At 56.1% G+C, this 16967-nt stretch overlaps 1 protein-coding gene across 1 annotated transcript; it reads right to left on the reverse strand.

Annotated features, from left to right (window-relative positions):
• Positions 1 to 2: 2 nt before the first annotated feature.
• MFSD12 (major facilitator superfamily domain containing 12) lies at positions 3 to 9929 on the reverse strand. The gene is made up of 10 exons (XM_027547205.1): positions 9478 to 9929; positions 5626 to 5836; positions 3845 to 3983; positions 3567 to 3749; positions 3180 to 3272; positions 3003 to 3095; positions 2352 to 2522; positions 2173 to 2267; positions 1028 to 1158; positions 3 to 901 (listed from the first exon to the last, which is right to left on the reverse strand). Exons 1-10 carry the CDS (start codon positions 9773 to 9775, stop codon positions 885 to 887), a joined length of 1431 nt encoding a protein of 476 aa, XP_027403006.1. The 5' UTR covers positions 9776 to 9929; the 3' UTR covers positions 3 to 884.
• Between the last annotated feature and the right edge of the window lie 7038 nt (positions 9930 to 16967).

The raw sequence follows: 16967 nt of genomic DNA on the forward strand, positions 1-16967 counted from the left end.
GGTGACCAAACTCGAGGCAGGGGCAGACAGACGCCCACTCCGGCCTCGCCCTGGGCCCCAGGCAAACCGCCAAGGCAGAGAGTTCTGGCCCCAGGCAGCTCTTTATTCACGGTCAGCAGTGGCCTGGGCGCAGGGGATTGCACTCGGGGACCCCAGCCAGGCACGCGGATCCTCGACGCCTCCACGGCCAGGGTTTGGGCTCCTGGCAGGCTCAGCGACAGCTCTGTCCTCCAGGGCCTTCCAGCACCCAGGAAACCCTTGGCTGGCCAGGGCTGAGCTCCATGCAGCCCCTGGACCCACGACCCTCATATCCGGCCCCACATAACACAAAGCACCTCTATCATCCAGACGGTGGGAGGTGGGTTAGAGTTGGCACTGCTGCTGCTGCTGCTAAGTCACTTCAGTCGTGTCCGACTCTGTGCGACCCCATAGACGGCAGCCCACCAGGCTCCCCCGTCCCTGGGATTCTCCAGGCAAGAACACTGGAGTGGGTTGCCATTTCCTTCTCCAATCCATGAAAGTGAAAAATGAAAGTGAAGTCGCTCAGTCGTGTCCAACCCTCAGCGACCCCATGGACTGCAGCCTACCAGGCTCCTCCATCCATGGGATTTTCAATACTTCAATACTCCTCCAGGCAGGAGTATTGGAAGAGTTGGCACTGGAGTACACCAAATCACAAGAATCCCACCAGCTCGGTGTTCTCCCCTTACCCCAGCAGGGATAAGCTGCTGGGACCTCACCCATCCTGACCTCCACCCACAGCCAGGCAGAGACAGGACAATGCAGGGGAGGGAGCAGAGGGGCTGCTCCAGGCCTCTGGACATCAGATGTTCACAGTCGAGGTTAATTTACAAAGGGCAAGGGACCACCGAGTGGGGTCAGGGCTAGGCTCCAGGGTCCCCTGCAAGAAAAGCGGTGGGAGTGGGGTTGGGGGGATGGGCCAGCCAGTTCTGGCCCCGCTGTCCCAGACCTACCACCACCCAGGACTAGTTGGGGCTTTTGTGGGGTGGGGGCGCCTACGACTCACATCTCCGAAGGCGGATGGGCCAGACCAGGAGACTGCACAGAGCCATGGTGGCGGCCACGCCCACACCACCCGTCACGACCACCATCACCCAGTGGTAGAAAGCCACACAGGCTTTGCAGCAGAGCTCCAAGCTGGGGAGGAGCAAGAGGGAGTGAGAGTTATCACTAGGTACCCTCCGGCTCCAGGCTGGACCTCCTACTCCTCTCAGCTGGTGCCCAAGCTTTCCTGGCACTCAGGCCAGGGCCAGGGGTCACCCTCCACCCCCTTATCCCCTCCAGCATCTGATACCTCACCCAATAAGGTCAGCTCTGCCTTCAAAGTCTATCCCAGACTCCCCATTTGTCCTCCCTCGGGACCCCCAACCCAGTCCAGCCCAGCACCACCCTCACCACCCTACACCCTAGTCCCCTCCCGTTCCCTCCTTCACTGCCCCATCTGTCCTTCCAGCAGCCACTAGAGGGCTCAGTGAGCAACTGAGTCAGGCCCACCCCTCCTCTGCCCACAGGGCTCAGAGCCACCCCCACCCCAGCCCCCTACTCCTGCAGTCATCCTCCCCTGCTTCTGCCCCTGCACGACCTGCACCATCCCCTCCCTGCCCTGGCCTCCTCACTCTCCAGACACCCAGGCCTTCTCCACTGTTCTTTCAACACACCAGGCCTGGTCCTGCCTCAGGGCCTTTGCACAGGCTCTTCCTCTCCATTTACCTAGAAATCCCTGACATCCACCATGTCTCGGATCCCATGTCACCTCAAGGAGGCCTTCCTGACCTCTTTCCCTAGTGGGCCTCCCTAAGTAGTGTCCTTCACGCCCTCATACATATTTATTCATTGGATAGTACTGTGCCTGGAACCCTAAGGCCTAAGGATCTGAATGACAGGGATTCCAGGCTTTCCCACTGCCCTGTCCACTCCCGTCATCCAACCCATCTTTGTGTTGTCAGCGCCCAGCACAGGACACACTGTCCACTCTGAATAAATGGGTGCTGGAAATGGGGAATAACCTGGTCTCCCTGACTTTGAGGCCACCACCACTGTATTGGGATCTTCTGTCAGTCATGGAATCCATAGTCTGCGGGCAGTGCCTGGCATACAACACAGGCTTGGCACACCTTACTAGACATGACGATGGTTGGATGGGGTACTCACGAGCAGGGGTGCAGGCTCTGGATGGCCATAACTGCCAGCCCATTGGCCACCTTGTCCGAGAAGCTCATGGCGCCATACACGAAGGCTCCACTGTGCTAGGGGGACACAGGCAGGGGGGTCAGCACCCCAGGCTCGGCCCCAGTCCCCAACCTCGACTTGGCCCCACTCAGCAGCCCTACCGTGTGAGGACCGATGAGGTCAGCCGTCATGGCCAATGAGGTGACAAGGATGGTGGCACAGCCCATGCCCAGCAACACAGCCGCCACATACACAGCCATGCCCAGCTCCTCTGCCAGCGCCACCCAGGCTGCAAAGGCCAGAATCACCAGAAGGCCCACGAAGTAGGTCATCTGCAGAGCACCCAGCCCGGCGTCAGGCCCACCTCATTGGGCAGGCCTGAGCCAGACACCAGCCCTTTCTGGTCTCTAATCCGGCCCCCAGCCCCAGCAAACAAGAGGACTGAGTTGGGTCATCCCTAAGGAGCCCCCACTCTGACCTCAGAGAATTCCGAGGTTCTGAGCCTGCTGATACGGAGTGATCCATGGAGCGCATGTTCTACAGCTAAGCTGTCTGTCATGGCTGCCACTAGAGACTGGTGGCTACTCATGTCTCAACACGAGTTAATAAAGGAAATCAAGTGAAGTGTTTGGTTCCTCAGTCATACCCACTACCCCCACTCCTGACCTCTAGAGGGCTGTGGGTGGTCACAGTGTGCTCAAAGCCCAGGTTCTACAACTCGTTTCCCATCTTGGGGTTCCTGTAGGATGTGGGTGCTCTGTCTGGAGTTGCCAAGGTTCTGGGGGCACCCCCCTCCCCACCTTCCCACTCACATTCCTCCCGATGCACTTGTTCACTGGCTTCATGAGGAAGGAGGAGCAGAAACCGCTAAGGTACATCACCAGCGGGATGGTGGCGATGAACCTCTGTGGGGTGGAGAGGGCGCAAGCACGTCGGGCCTGGCTCAGCAGGCGCAGGGACCCCTGCCCCAGCCTGCCCACCCGGCTCACCTTGGGCAGGTGGAGGGAGTAGGTGAGGTACATGGCTATGTACGTCTGGGACAGGTTTACAATGAGCCTCGTGCTCATGTACAGCAGGCCAACCTAGGAACACACGGAGCATGGGGCAGGGGGGCAGGGCTGCAAGTCAGGATGAGTCACCCTGTAGCTCGCCACCCTGCAGCTGGCACCTGACCATTAGTAGTGACCGCCTAGCTGGTCAGGTGGAGAAGATGGCAGGGATCTATTAGTAATGTCTGTCCTGGGTGTGGACTTGGGAAGGGGTACATTTCCTCTAGTGTCTGCCATCTCTGCCTGCAGCCCGGCACAGTGAGGGCCCTGGTGGGGGAGAAGCATCAACCCCAACCTTGTTTGACCTCCCTCTCCCCGCTGTCATACCTGATAAAAGGCTGGCTCCCGAAGCCAGTGTTTCCAGAGCAGCAAGGGCTGGGTGGTAGAGGGAGCCAACAGGGGGCTGTGTTCACCGGCCTCCTCCACCTGCCGCCGGCGCCCTTCCCTGGTGCCCAGGTGGAACAGCAGTGAGAAGACAGCTCCGACACCCACCACCAGCAGGGAGAGATTCTGGGGACCGGGTAGGAGAGGGGTCAGCAGTGACACTTGGCCCCAACCCTAAGTTCAGGACCTTGGGAGCACCCCTCCCAGCCCCCACAGCTCACCCGGAACACTGGCACATCCTGGACCCCCAGCTGGTCGCTGACATCCTCAGTGGGGCCGGTGTGGGGAGAGCCCTGCAGGTGTAGCAGAAGCCAGGCAGCTCCATAGACGGTGATGTTGGCCACCACAGTGAAGGCGTACCTGCGGGACAGTCAGGTCTCAGAGAGGCCACCCAGAAGCCACACAACCACTTCCTTCCCAGGCGGTCACCCAGTCAGAGATGCTGGCCATGCCTGGGGAAGTCCTGGCCACATGATGTCAGCCACCAACACAGCAGGTAGTCCCCGGAAATCCTCTGCTGGCCTCAGTTTCCCCAGCCTCCACGTTATCAGACTTCCTGCTCTGAACCAAGACTCCACCACGAGGTCCTGCAGGGCCGAGTCAGGGCTGCAACTCAGAGACCTGAGATACTCAGAAACCCTGGGCTTCAACTGGGCAGAGTCACCTGGGCCCGCACCTGCCTGTAGCCCCTGAGCCCTGTCCCCCAGGGCCTCACCAGATAAGGAGCCTCTGGGTCTCACTGGGACTCCGTTTCCCTTTCTGAAAGTTAAAACAAGAACACCCACAGAGTCACGAGGCAGGCTTGGTAAAGCTCTTGTGGGTAGAAAGCACCCGGAGCTTGACTTCTATGAGCCCAGCCCGCCCCCTGCAGCTGGGGCCTTTGGGGGCCCTGGTCATTGGGCAATCCCCCGATGCCGTTAGTGCCTGCAGCTCCCAGCCCTAATGGGGAACTGGGTTGCGGACAGGCGGGGCCTCATGACCAGCGTTCATGCCTGAACGTCCACCTGCAGGAGAGACATCCCTCCTGCCCAACAGTCACCTCCTGATGCCCCTTCCCCCGACACAGGCCCCGCTCTGCTCAAACCCTCTCCCTGGGTACATGTCAATCAACCTCCTGGGCTTGTCATGAGAATGAAAGATGGTTTGCTGTGCTCACACACAACAAGTGTTCTAAAGGGCTCCTGCTACCACCACACCTAGAATCGCCACCTTTAAGCAAGTCAGTGGATGAGCTGGGGGCCAGCTGTACCCACATGTGACAGGCAGGATGCTAAGATGCCCAGAGATCCCCCTGCCCTGCTTCCTCTCCATCTAACCTCCCCCCTTTGGGGAATGGAACCTATGAATACAATGGGATGTCAGGCCATGTTAAGATAACATCCTATGGCAAAGATCAAGGGATTTTGCAGATGTAATTAAGACAGACTATCCTTGGTGGGCCTCCTGGAGAAGGAAATGGCAACCCACTCCAGTATTCTTGCCTGGAAAATCCCATGGACAGAGGTGTCTGGTGGGCTACAGTTCATGGGGTCGCAAAGAGTTGGACACGACTGAACGACTGAGCACATCCTGGGTGGGCCTGATCTAATCCAGTGACCCTCAGAAAGAAGAAGGCTCACACACCGTCCCTGAGATCAGAGACTCTCATGCTGGCCACAAAGCAGCAGCAAACGCCAGGACTTCTAAAAGGACGCAAACACAGCAAATGATGACAACGTAAGCGGGGCAGAGGGACCTGAAACCTCAGCCAACACCTCAACCTGAGAACCCAGCTAAGCTAAGCCAGACTCCTCACCTGCCAGAACTGTGAGGCAGTCCCGTATGTGCTGTCTGAAGCTGCTGATGTGGTGCTATTTGTTACGCGGCAACAGCTTAATGATACACTGATTGACGGATGTCCATTCTGGGGCTGAGACCCAGAGCCACACAGCCAAGCAGAGCTCAGATGTGATAGGTTGCCCTGGGCCCCCTGCCCCACCCTGCCCTGCCCCAAAGGTAGTACCTCAGAGCTGTGAGCTCCACCTTCTCGTGGTCGTTGGTGACGAGCTCTGGGATGAGGCTGAGGTGGGCGATTTGTGTAGCAGCCCAGCCGAACTGGAAGATCACAATGAAGGGCCCGTAGTAGAGGAGGGCGGCCCACTCAGGTGTGGCGGCCCCGCAGCCCAGGCAGGGGCTGAAGATGAAGGGGAAGGACAGCAAGACACAGATGGTGCCTGTGGACAAGCAGAATGGGGAGGGCACATCGCAGGCCTTCCCAACGGCCCTGGGCCCCCCAGGCAACCGGATGGGGCCAGACCCAGACACAGACACGGCTACACAGTGAGTGAGGGCCAGAGCCCCAGGCTCCCTGGGCTCACAGCCCTGTGACCGATTGGGAAACTAAGGCAGACAGATCTAGGGGTCCCCCTGAGGACACACACCCAAACAGGACAGAGGAGCTGGGCCTCCCCATCCAGGCGACCTGCCCCTTGTGTGCGGCGGGGAAGCACACACAGGAGGTCACATGCCGAACCACGAGGGGGAAGGGGCAGCAATGGGGGGCCCCATGCCAGCTCAGGACTCCCCCAGCTCGCCCTCTAGGTGACAGCTCGAGAAACTGAAGCAGAGCTTGAGGCCATGCAGCAAGTTGAAAGAGCGCTGAGGGGTCCCCTGGGGAAGTGCCCACCACTTCCCCTTCCTGCCTCCCCACCAAGGAGGATTTTTCTTCCCAGTTCCTACCAGGTGATGCTGGGTGGGGCTGGTTGGACCCTGCCTTCCCTGAACCCTAGTGTCCCCATCAGAGCATGAGGGGGCCTCTTCCTGGAAAATACCCTAATTCCTCAGAACAAGCACAGGTCCTTCCCGAGGCCTCAGAGGCCCTGCCGACCTGCCCCGTACCCTCCCTGCCCTCCCCTCCTCCCCCCTCCTCCCCTCAGCTTGCTCTGCTCCAGGTACTGGGCCTCCAGCTTTTCCTCCTGCCCCAGGGCCTTGGCACCATCTGTGCCCTCTGCCTGGAATGCTTCTCCCCACGACATCTGAGCAAGACCCATTCCTCTCCATCCCTTGGGACTCAACTCAAATGTCACCTCCTCCAAAAAGCTGCGCCCTCACCAGCTCCATTGCCAGCAGTCCCCTCCCCACCCTGACACTGCCTGAACCCTGCTTTCTCTCCTTCACATCCCTTAGCACTCACAGGAATTCTCTGTCTGCCTGTCTGTCTGAGGGTGGGTAACAGGTCTCTCCAAGTCACTTCTGTGTCCCTGGCACCCATTACAGAGCCTGGCGCACCAAGATCTTTTCAGTGAGTGAATAATAACAGTGGCCTCTGTTTACAGCCCAAAGCAGTACACGTTATTATTAACCCCATTTCCTGATGAGGAAACTGAGGCCCACAGAGTGAGCTACGGAACGAAGAGTCCAGCCCTCCACCCTTCTCCTCCCATCCCCGGAGGGCCTAGAGTCAGACTTCAGTTCTTCCTCTTTCCTGCCCTGGCTCCGGCTCCGGAGGTGACCTCATCCCCCAGACCCTGGGCCCGCCCCCGCAGTCCAGGGATTGGGAACTGAAACCCAAACCACCCTCACTATTTCTCTGGAACTGGTGCCTGGGAGGGGCACCCCGGGCCCCTCTAGATGCCTGGAGGTCTGGCTGCCACTCAGGGCCAGACAGGAACTGTAGACTCTGGTCAGAAGAATGTGCTGCCGTGGCCGGACTCTACCCTGCCACTGCTCAGGTAGTTAACCATTGTCAGCGCCCCAGGCTGCCTGGCTGCGGAACTTTGGGAAGTGACTTTACATCTCTGGGCCTTTGCCTCCAGAAAAGGCAGCTAATGAAAATACCCCACAAGATGGGTGTGAGGATTAAGAGTTAATGAAATTGGGAGCTCCTACTACTCTGAGCCACTTCCTGTCTCAGCAACTTCAAAGCCATGAGACTTCACACCTTTGCAAATGCTGTTTCAACTACTTGGAATGCTGCCCCATAAACACACACTTCTATTCATCCTCCAAAACCCCCAAGCTAATGCCCCCTCCAGTGCTCTGCTTCTTCCTTATGAAGTCCAGTCTACCCACCTGCCCCAACCTGGACCCCACAGGAGTATCCATGTGCTCTCTGGGTCCTCCGTGGGCTAGAAGCGGAGCACAGATGCTCATTAAGGTGAACATCAAGTCCGTCCCCACTACCCACAGATTCAGGGGCAAAATAGAGTGAAAGTGGGCACTGTGGCCAAGGTGACCTTTATTCAAGTCACCTTATCAAGCCTCACAAGGGGCCACCCTGGCTTCCTCTCCCCACAGATCTTTCTGGATCTTCCTATGTGCTAACCCCAAGGCAGGGGGAGGGTGCAGGGAGATGCCTTGATATCTGGTTGGGGCACCATGCCCCACACCTGTTTTGCCTAAACACAAAGCCTTCAGTTTAGGAGACTTAGATTTTGGTCTGGGGTCAGGTGAGACCCTCACTGAAGCTCAGCCCTCTGATTACAAAAGGGGAAGTCGCTTTTTTAGTAGCGCTGCTACCAGGTCCCATCCCAGGGCCCTGGCACAGGCAGCATCCACTGCCAGGGCCACCTACCCACCGCAGGCTCCGTCTCCTTAGAAGGGTCTCGTCTGTCCATCCCAGAAAACAAAAAGAGTCCTCACACCTCTTTGGCCCAGGAACGACCTGTTTGGTGTGTGTGTCAACAAGCCTACCCAACTATTATGAACAAAATTGCATTCAAGATTGTGGGTTTGGCTCTGTAAGCGATCCCAATGTGAGCCTGTGGAGGGACACCTCCATCTGCGGTCTGAGTCACCTGCCTCTACCTGCTCCCCTCCCTGGCTGCTTGTCTAACAGCCTGAGCGTGCTCAGTGTCTAAGAAACCTGAAATCCAGCCCTAAGCCGCTGCAGACACAGCAAAGCTGGCCACCTGCAGGCAACCTGGAGGTCTGCTGAACCTTGCAAATATGTCACTCACAAGGGCCCAGGGCAAATAACTGCCTCTTCAGTCACTGTTTCCAGGGGGCAGGGAGATACTAGCCGGCCCTCCTGGCACTTGAAAAGCTACCACCCTGAATTCTCATAAGTGGCAGGATTCCTGGCTTTGCTTTCTGAAATGCCTGGCGTGCCCCAAGTGCCAGGATGTGGCTAGTACTTCTGCCAGGGAGAGAACAGTAGGCAAAGTGGCCCGCAGCTAATCTCAGGGCCCAGGGTCCAGGCGGGCAGAGGAGGGACTCTAGGAGCTGGGCCTTATCAGGGGTGTGCACTGGGGAGGGTACTCCCAGCCCTGTGATACCTACCTCCTCCCCTCTCAGACAGCCCTCTAGTCCAGGCAACTCCCCCAGAAGGAACAGAGGGTAACCCCATAACCTTCTCTGCAGAACCCCATCCCATCAGCGGGACAAGCACAGAACCCTGACCTTTCTGGCTCACCCAGCCCACAACCCAGTTCCCAGGGCAGCTCCCCAAAGTCACCAATTGCCACGTTGCCCAAGATGGGGCAGAAGACATATGGACAAAGTGCACTGAGGGGACAGAGAGCAACACGGGGTTCTAGGCAACCTAACTCTGAGCTGCCATCGGTGGTCACTCTCATACAAACAGAGAGAAGTCAGGCCAGACCAGACAGACTGACAGTGGAGGCACTGGCAGGAAGATCCAACCCAGAGAGGGTTCAGGGTGCCCCTGAGCGTCAGACAGATGAAGAAAAGTGACCCTAGAGGGTCACACCCAGAGTCACATGGAGGAGGCTCCACGGGTCAGCCATCAGACAGACAAAGACTACAGAGCAGTCAAGTGGACCGATGGGAAGGCTCATGGGCTGCGCAGATAGAGGACTGAGCAGTGGGACAGAGGGGCCGGCAGTCGGATGAGGGAGGCCGGACTGGGGCTTACCGACCAGGTGCCAGGCCTTGCGCGGGCCGAAGCGGGCGCAGCGGCCTGCGGCGCGGTCAGCCTCGAAGCCCACCAGGGGTGTGCACAGCCCGTCGGCCACCTGGCCGAGCAGTAGCAGCAGGCCGGCGCCGCGCGAGCTGTAGGCGCGCACCGAGTGCAGGTAGAGCAGCAGGTAGGTGAACCACATGGACGCGCATAGGTCATTGAGGAAGTGGCCCACAGCGTAGCTCAGCCGCGCGACCAGGGACAGCGGTCGCAGGGGCGCTCCGGCACCGGCAGCCGGGGGCCCCGGGCCCATGGCGGCGCTCCGGACTCGGCCCGTCCGTCCGGCGCTGGCAGATTGTACCCCCAAGCCGGGATCTCCGCGTCCAGTTCTCCCAGGGGCGCCTCTCCTCCGCCCCACCCCGCCGAGCGCTTTTGCAGGGGTGGTGCTGGTGGACCCGGGACAACCTCGGGTGGGGAGGGGAATCTCGGGAGCGGCGTCCACTCTCGCCAATCGGAGCCGCATACCGGAGAAGGCAAGCCAATCATCACGAGGGGGGGCGTGGCCCGGGGGCAAATAGGTTCTCGACGCCGGGTGCCAGCGGGTTCAGCCCCGCCGGGGCTGCTGGGTCCTAGCGCCCACGTTTCCTATCATTGGTTTGCGGACCCCCTCCCACGCAGGTGGGGGGCGACGCTAAGGGCTCTCCTAATCAGACTCGCGCCTTAAGACCCATGCCGTTTCAGGCTGCCCGCAAATTTACGAGGCCTCTTGTGGGCCAAGGAGGACAGGGTGGGCTGGGGACGCGGATGGGTGGAAGAGCGGTCCGAGTCCGACCTCGCCTGGGGCCCGGTGATTTCCTGGCCTGGAGAGACCCAGTCCGACGCAGAGAGGACACATTAGTTGTAATTAATTAGTTATTAACGATAATGGGGATGATAAAAATATTAACACCAGCTGGCATTTATGAGCGCTGACCGTGCCAAGCGCCCACGTGGATTTTCTCCTCCCAGCAGAGCAGGAGGCGGAGCAAGTCTCCCATTTCACAAGCGAGACACCGCCTTGGGGCTCATCGTGAGTCAGGTGCATGCGACTCTGAGGCCAGCGGTCTGGACCCCTCTCCATCCTCCTTCCAACGCCTTCCCCCACCCCCCACCCCCCACCCCCCGCACCCCTCGCCACGATTGGGTCATCGCGCACACAATTTCAAGTTCCTCCAAGCTTTTGGTGCAGTTCCCCCCGGCCTCCGGGTCTCCACCAGCAGTGGTATAAAACCTGCACTCCGGAACCAGAGGCCGGGATCCAGGTCCGGCCCCATCCACTCCGAGCTCCTCCTGCTGGGACAAGTCCCATCTCTTCCTGGGACTCCCCAGCTCTAGAATGGATATGCTGTATGTTTAAAAGGATCTAAGCGTCATGGGACTTCCCTGGTGGTCCAGTGGCTAAGACTCCGCCCTCCCAACGCAGGGGACCTGGGTTTGATCCCTGATCATAGAATTAGATGCTGCATGCCACAACTAAGACCTGGCCCAGCCAAATAAATAAGATAAAGTAAAAACTTTTAAAAAGAATATAAGCATCAGCGCTTAATATTCTCAGCCAGAAAGCCTTTTCAGCACCCTCTCCTCCCAACTCAGTTATTACTCTGGGTTCCACAGTATCCTGCTCTCCCCTGCCCCATTTGTAACCCTTTGTCTTCCCCACTGGATGATGATCCCTGTGAATACACTCTTAGTCACTGGGTTGTCCCCAGTGATGCCTGGCACATAGTAGGAACTCAAGAAATATTTGTCAAATGATTGAGTAGTGGACATATAGGCAAAGAATCAGAAATGCAGAAAAATGCAGACAGAAATTGGGAACCAGAGGGGAACCCATTTATAAACTTAAAGTTCAGGGGACTTACCTGGTGGTCCAGTGGTTAAGACCCAGCGCTTCCACTACATAGGTTGTGGATTTGACCCCTGGACAGGGAACTAGGATCCCCCATGCTGGAAAAAGAAGAAAAAGCAAAAGGTAAACTTGAGGCTCAAGCAACCCAAGGGGTGCCCAGCCCAGACTTTGACACTGATAAGGACCAACTACTGCCACACACATTTTTTCATGGAGAGGAGCTGAAATGGGTGTGAATGGGAAATAGTGGCTTCAAGAGAGATAGCCTGGTAGAAAAACAGAGGAGATAGGGGTAGACCCAGATCTCTGATAAACTGATAAGAAGAGATCAGAGAACCACATTTCCTCCCGGCCAAGGTTGCTTCCTTTCAATTTCGGGTTTTTTTTTTCTTCAACTTTCGGCCACCCTCTGAGGCATGTGGAATCTTGGTTCTCCAACAGGGATTGAACTCGAGCCCCCTGCATAGAAGCGGGAAGTCTGAACCACTGGACCACCAGGGAAGTCCCCAGAAGACGACTTTACCACTACCAGTGGACTTCTCTGGTGGTCCAATGGTTAAGACTCCAAAGACTTAACGGTCCCAAGACTACATACTTCCACTGCTGGGGTGTGCTCAGTCACTCAGTCGCTCAGTCATTTTCCACTCTTTGTGACCCTGTGGACTGTAGCCCGCCAGGCTCCTCTGTCCATGGGATTTTTCAGGCAAGAATATTTGAGGGGGTTGCCATTTCCTCCTCCAGGGGATCTTCCCAACCCAGGGATTGAACCCAGGTTTCCTGAGTCTCCTGCATTGGCAGGCAGATTCTTTACCACTGAGCCACTTGAGAAGCCCCACTGCAGGGGGCATGCGTTCAGTCCCTGGTTGCAGGAATATCCCACATGCCGTGTAGCACTGCCAAACAAATAAATAAAATAAAAAATAAATACAACCCTATTAGCCTAAGCTTTTTATTTGCATTCCTCCTCTCTTTTCTTACCTCAACACTTCACACCCATTTTACAGATGAGAAAACTGAGGCTCAGACAGAAATTCCTTGCCAGAGGGCAAGCAGCTGACAAGAGGTGGATTCAAGATTCCAACTGAATTCCCTGTGACTTCCAATATCTTTGAGTTAATTATTCACTTTCAGGAGAGGTCTCACCTGTGGGTAAAAATGGTTGAGTTTTCCCTCTTTTATCAGCCTCCTATGTGGATCAGGAACCCAAGGCATCAACCTGGCAGCCCCTGGGCACAGATCCAGCAGGGGGAGGAGGGGTCGTTTGGTGGAAGTACCAATACATCTCTCATCTCTGGGTTTTTGGCCTATTGAAGCCAGCTAGTACTTCTTGGGACTTCCCTGGTGACTCAGACAGTAAAGGGTCTGCCTACAATGAGGGAGACCCAGGTTCAATCCCTGGGTCAGGAAGATCTCCTGGAGAAGGGAATGGCAACCCACTCCAGTGTTCTTGCCTGGAGAATCCCAGGGGTGGCAGAGCCTGGTGGGCTGCCGTCTATGGGGTCACACAGAGTTGGACACGACTGAATCGACTTAGCAGCAGCAGCAGCAGTACTTCTCGGCCCTGACTCTGGCAAGTGTCAGTCGCTCACTTGTGACCGCATGGACTGTAGCCCACCAGGCTCCTCTGTCCATGGGATTCTCCAGGCAAGAATACTGGAGTAGGTTGCCATGCCCTTCTCCAAGGGTTCTTCCCCACCCAGGTATCACACCCGGTTTCCTGTATTGCAAGCAGATTCTTTTCGGTCTGAGCCACCAGGGAAGTTGACTCTGTGGGGATGGCAGGAACAAGACTGATCCTGACACTGGGGGAGCCAGAGAGCTGCCCCCGAGTATTGTCATTCATTCATTCATGAACTCATTACTTAATGAATGAACTCATTCAACTCACTGGATCTGGTCTCAGCCTGAGCAATGCTGGAGCCCCAAAGATTCTGAAGCCCCAATTCTAAGTGAGGGCAGAGCCGCATCCTCCAAACCCCCCATAATCAGTGCTGGGACTGGAAGAATCAGACCAGGAAAGGTGACAGAATGTCAGAGGAGTTGGGACATTACCCTCAGGTCACTGAGCCACAGTAGAGTTTTGAAAAGGTGGGGAGAATCAGATTAAAAAGTCTATGGGGGGACTTCCCTGGTGGTCCAGTGGCTAAGAATCAGCCTGCCAACGCAGGGAACATGGGTTTGATCCCTGGTCTGGGAAGATCCCACATGTTATGGGGCAACTAAGCCAATGTGCCACAACTACTGAGTCCATATGCTCTAGAGCCCAGGGGCCACTGCAATGAGAAGGCTCAAGAGAAGCCACTGCAATGAGAAGGCCGCGCACAGCAGCTAGAGAAAGTTCCCATGCAACAACGAAGCCCTAGCACAGCCAAAAAAAAAAAAAGCCTGTGGGGGTGGGAAAGGAGGTGAAGGTGGTTTATCCCAAATCAGGCCTCAGCTGCCTGGGTGGCTACCAGCAGGGGGCACGTAGCCCCCCTAATAAGGGGGTGGGGTCAGATTTGCTGGGAAGATCAGAGAAGGCCATGCCTAGGGGAAGGGATGTCAGGAAGGACAGATAAATGCTGAACCCTTGGGTAGGACAAAAGGAAGGACAGACAGGCTTGTGTTCAGGAGAGATCCAGACATGCTTTGATGCCCCCAGAGCGTCCACAGCCGCCTCAGACGCCAGACCCGCGGCTCTCCTCCTCCAGCTGAGTATCGGATGACCTGGCAGCCCCCATCCAGCATCGGGAAGGTGCTTGCTTTGATCTTCTCTCTGACCTTTGAACTTCTCAGGCCAAAATGGGTGGGGGGTGGGCGGACACTCAGAGGGGGAAGGTTCTAACACTCAAAAAAAATTTCCTTACATCCCAGGGCCCACAGCCAAGATCAAACCAGGCAGTTTTGTGCAAGCTACGGGGTCATAGTTTCCCCTTTGTATAAAATGGAGGTGAGAGTGTGTATGATGCTCAGTTGTGTCCGACTCTTTGAGCCCGCTAGGCTCCTCTGTCCATGGGATTTTCTAGGCAAGAATACTGGAGTGGGTTGCCATGTCCTCCTCCAGGGGATCTTCTCAACCCAGGGATCGACCCCCATTTCCTGCAGCTCCTGCATTGTAGGCAGATTCTTTACCACTGAGCCACCAGGGAAGAGGAGCAACTCTGATTAGAGTTATTGGGAGACCTTAGGGGGATCAGGCGGATAGAGCACTTCCTGGACCCTTGAGAAGGGTTTCCCAATCCTGTTCACAGCTTACACTTGGCACTGGATTATTCTTTGTGGTGGGGGCTGTCCTGGGATGACAGCACTTCTGGCCTTCACCGGGTAGATGCTAGGAGCAGCCCCACTCGCCCTAGACATGACAACCAAAAATGTCTCTAGACATCAGACCCCTGGGTGGGGGTGGGAGGGGCGCTGAATTACCCCTGGGTGGAAACCACGACACTAGAAAATTCTCTGTACCAGAGGCTTCAGTCTCCGTGGACAGGAGCAACCAATGCTTTATGGAGCACTGACCAGCCAGGCCGGGTCGCGAGCACTGTGCTTGAATTAAACTCGTTAAATCCTTCTCACAACCTCATACAGGCAGACATGCTTATTAGCCCACTTTGCGGTGGGGCAAACTGAGGCACAGAGTGTTTGGTAAATTGCCCAAGTCACAGAGGTGGGCCTCAGCGCCACCTCCCTGAGCCCAGGAGAGTCCAGCAGCAGCGGTGTGTGTGTGGGGGGTGTCCCTTGCCCAAAAGACTGAGACCCCGTCCCCACACCCCTTCCTTCGGACAGCGGTTGCCTCTGCGTTTCGCTTTTGCCTCCTTGGCCCTTCATTGCTCACGACGGCAATCCCCTGAATTAAATTCACTCTGTAAAAGAGCCTAACGAAGGCGGGGATATCACGAGAGCGCCGACCGCATCCTGATCCTTCCTGGGGATGGAGAGAAATTGAACGGCCCGGTGCTGGCAAATAAGTATTAAAAACAAACGTAAACGCGGAGGCGTGGGTTAGGGGGATGACGTCTCTGGTTGTCCAGTGGTTGACTCTGCTCCCAATGCAGGGAATACGGGTTCTATCCCTGGTCGAGGAACTAAGATCCCGCATGCTGCACAGCGCAGCCCTGCAAAACAAAAACAAAACAAAACAAAAAGCCCCCCAAACGGTAACCCCGCCCCAACGCCTGCCTCGTCGATCAAGCCAAAGAGGCGGGGCTTGGAGGGCGGCGGTGGGAGGAACTACGCGTAACTTCATGTTTTCCTAGCTACGCTGGAAAAGGGGTCCAGACAGCTGGTTCGGAACGTTTGAAACAAAGGCGGCAATACAGTCGTATGAGGAAGAACCAGAAGTTGCCAGAGCTCGTTACACAGGCGGTGATGAGGTCCTGCTGTGGGAAATTACCCAGCCCCAGAGGCAGGGCTCTGGGCTTCACATATAAAGCCACTGGGCCAAAGGCTGCGGACTCAAGAGTTTGCAGAGGATGTTCACGGCGTGATTGATCATATGATCACAGGAAGCAAGCTGTGGGACTCCGCTGGCGGTCCAGTGGGTAAGACTGCAGGCTTCCACTGCAGGGGGGCACAGGCTCACTCCCTGGTCAGGGAACTCAAATCCTACATGCTTCTTGGTGTGGCAAAAAAAAAAAAAAAAAAAGCAAGACGTGAGCTTACATTCCTTATAGGAGTGCATTCACACCCGTGTGTGTGTGTAAGTGTTGTGTTTTGCTTTGTGCCCCCCAGCCTTCCCAGGTGAAAGTCCTAATCCCCAGGACCTCAAATGTGACCTTATTTGGAGATGGAGTCATTGCAGATGTAATGAATTAAGATGAGTCACAATTGGAGCAGGGTGGTTCCTAGTACAATACAACCCATGACCTAATAAAAAAGGGGAAATTTGGAAATACACACGCCCAGAAACGTCATATAAATGTGAAGGTGGAGATGCAGTGATGCTTGTACAAGTCAAGGAAGGTTGCAGATGGCTAGGAGATGCCACAGAAGCTGGGAGAGCTCAGAGAGCATGGAACAGACTCACAGCCTCAGAAGGAACCAGTGCTGACCAAGCTCTTGATCTTGAACTTCTGGTCCCCATAACTCTGTTTTGTTTTTTTTTTCCCCACACTGCAAAGACATGCAGAGCTTCCCTGACCAGGGATCGAACCCATGCCTCCTGCAGTGGAAGCCCAGAGTCTTAACCACTGGATTGCCAGGGAAGTCCTTTTAACTTATTATTATTATTAGTTAATATTTTAACCATTTAAAAATTCTCTATTTCTGGCAGAGCTAGGTCTTCATTGCTGCATGAGCTTTCCTCCCATTTCCTCGATTGGGGGCTGCCCTTTGTTGCTGTGCGGGAGCTTCTCATTGCAGTGGCCTCTCATGGGCTTTAGGGCATTTGGCTTCAGGAGTCGTGGCTCCCAGGCTCTAGAGCACAGGCTCAGGAGTTGTGTTGCACTGGCTTAGTTGTTCTGAGGCATGTGGGATCTTCCTGGACCAGGAATGGAACCCGTGTCTCCTGCATTGGTTGCAGATTCTTTACCACTAAGCCACTGGGGAAGCCCCTATTATTATTTTTTAAAATAAATTTCAGTTGTTCAAGTCACCCACTTTGTGGTGCCTTGTTCCTATAGCCCTAGGAGACTCACAGAGT

The sequence above is a fragment of the Bos indicus x Bos taurus genome, chromosome 7 (genome assembly GCF_003369695.1).
Source record: "Bos indicus x Bos taurus breed Angus x Brahman F1 hybrid chromosome 7, Bos_hybrid_MaternalHap_v2.0, whole genome shotgun sequence".
In the NCBI taxonomy this organism is placed as follows: domain Eukaryota; kingdom Metazoa; phylum Chordata; class Mammalia; order Artiodactyla; family Bovidae; genus Bos; species Bos indicus x Bos taurus.

Bases quoted from the DNA above. Each gene is read 5' to 3' on its own strand.
- MFSD12 (XM_027547205.1), bottom strand. From the start codon at position 9,775: ATGGGCCCGGGGCCCCCGGCTGCCGGTGCCGGAGCGCCCCTGCGACCG. The intron at 3,984-5,625 runs GTACTACCTTTG...ACTGTCCCGCAG, and splicing joins GTGGAGCTCACAGCTCTGAG to GTACGCCTTCACTGTGGTGG. The intron at 3,096-3,179 runs GTGAGCCGGGTG...TCCACCCCACAG, and splicing joins ACTCCCTCCACCTGCCCAAG to AGGTTCATCGCCACCATCCC.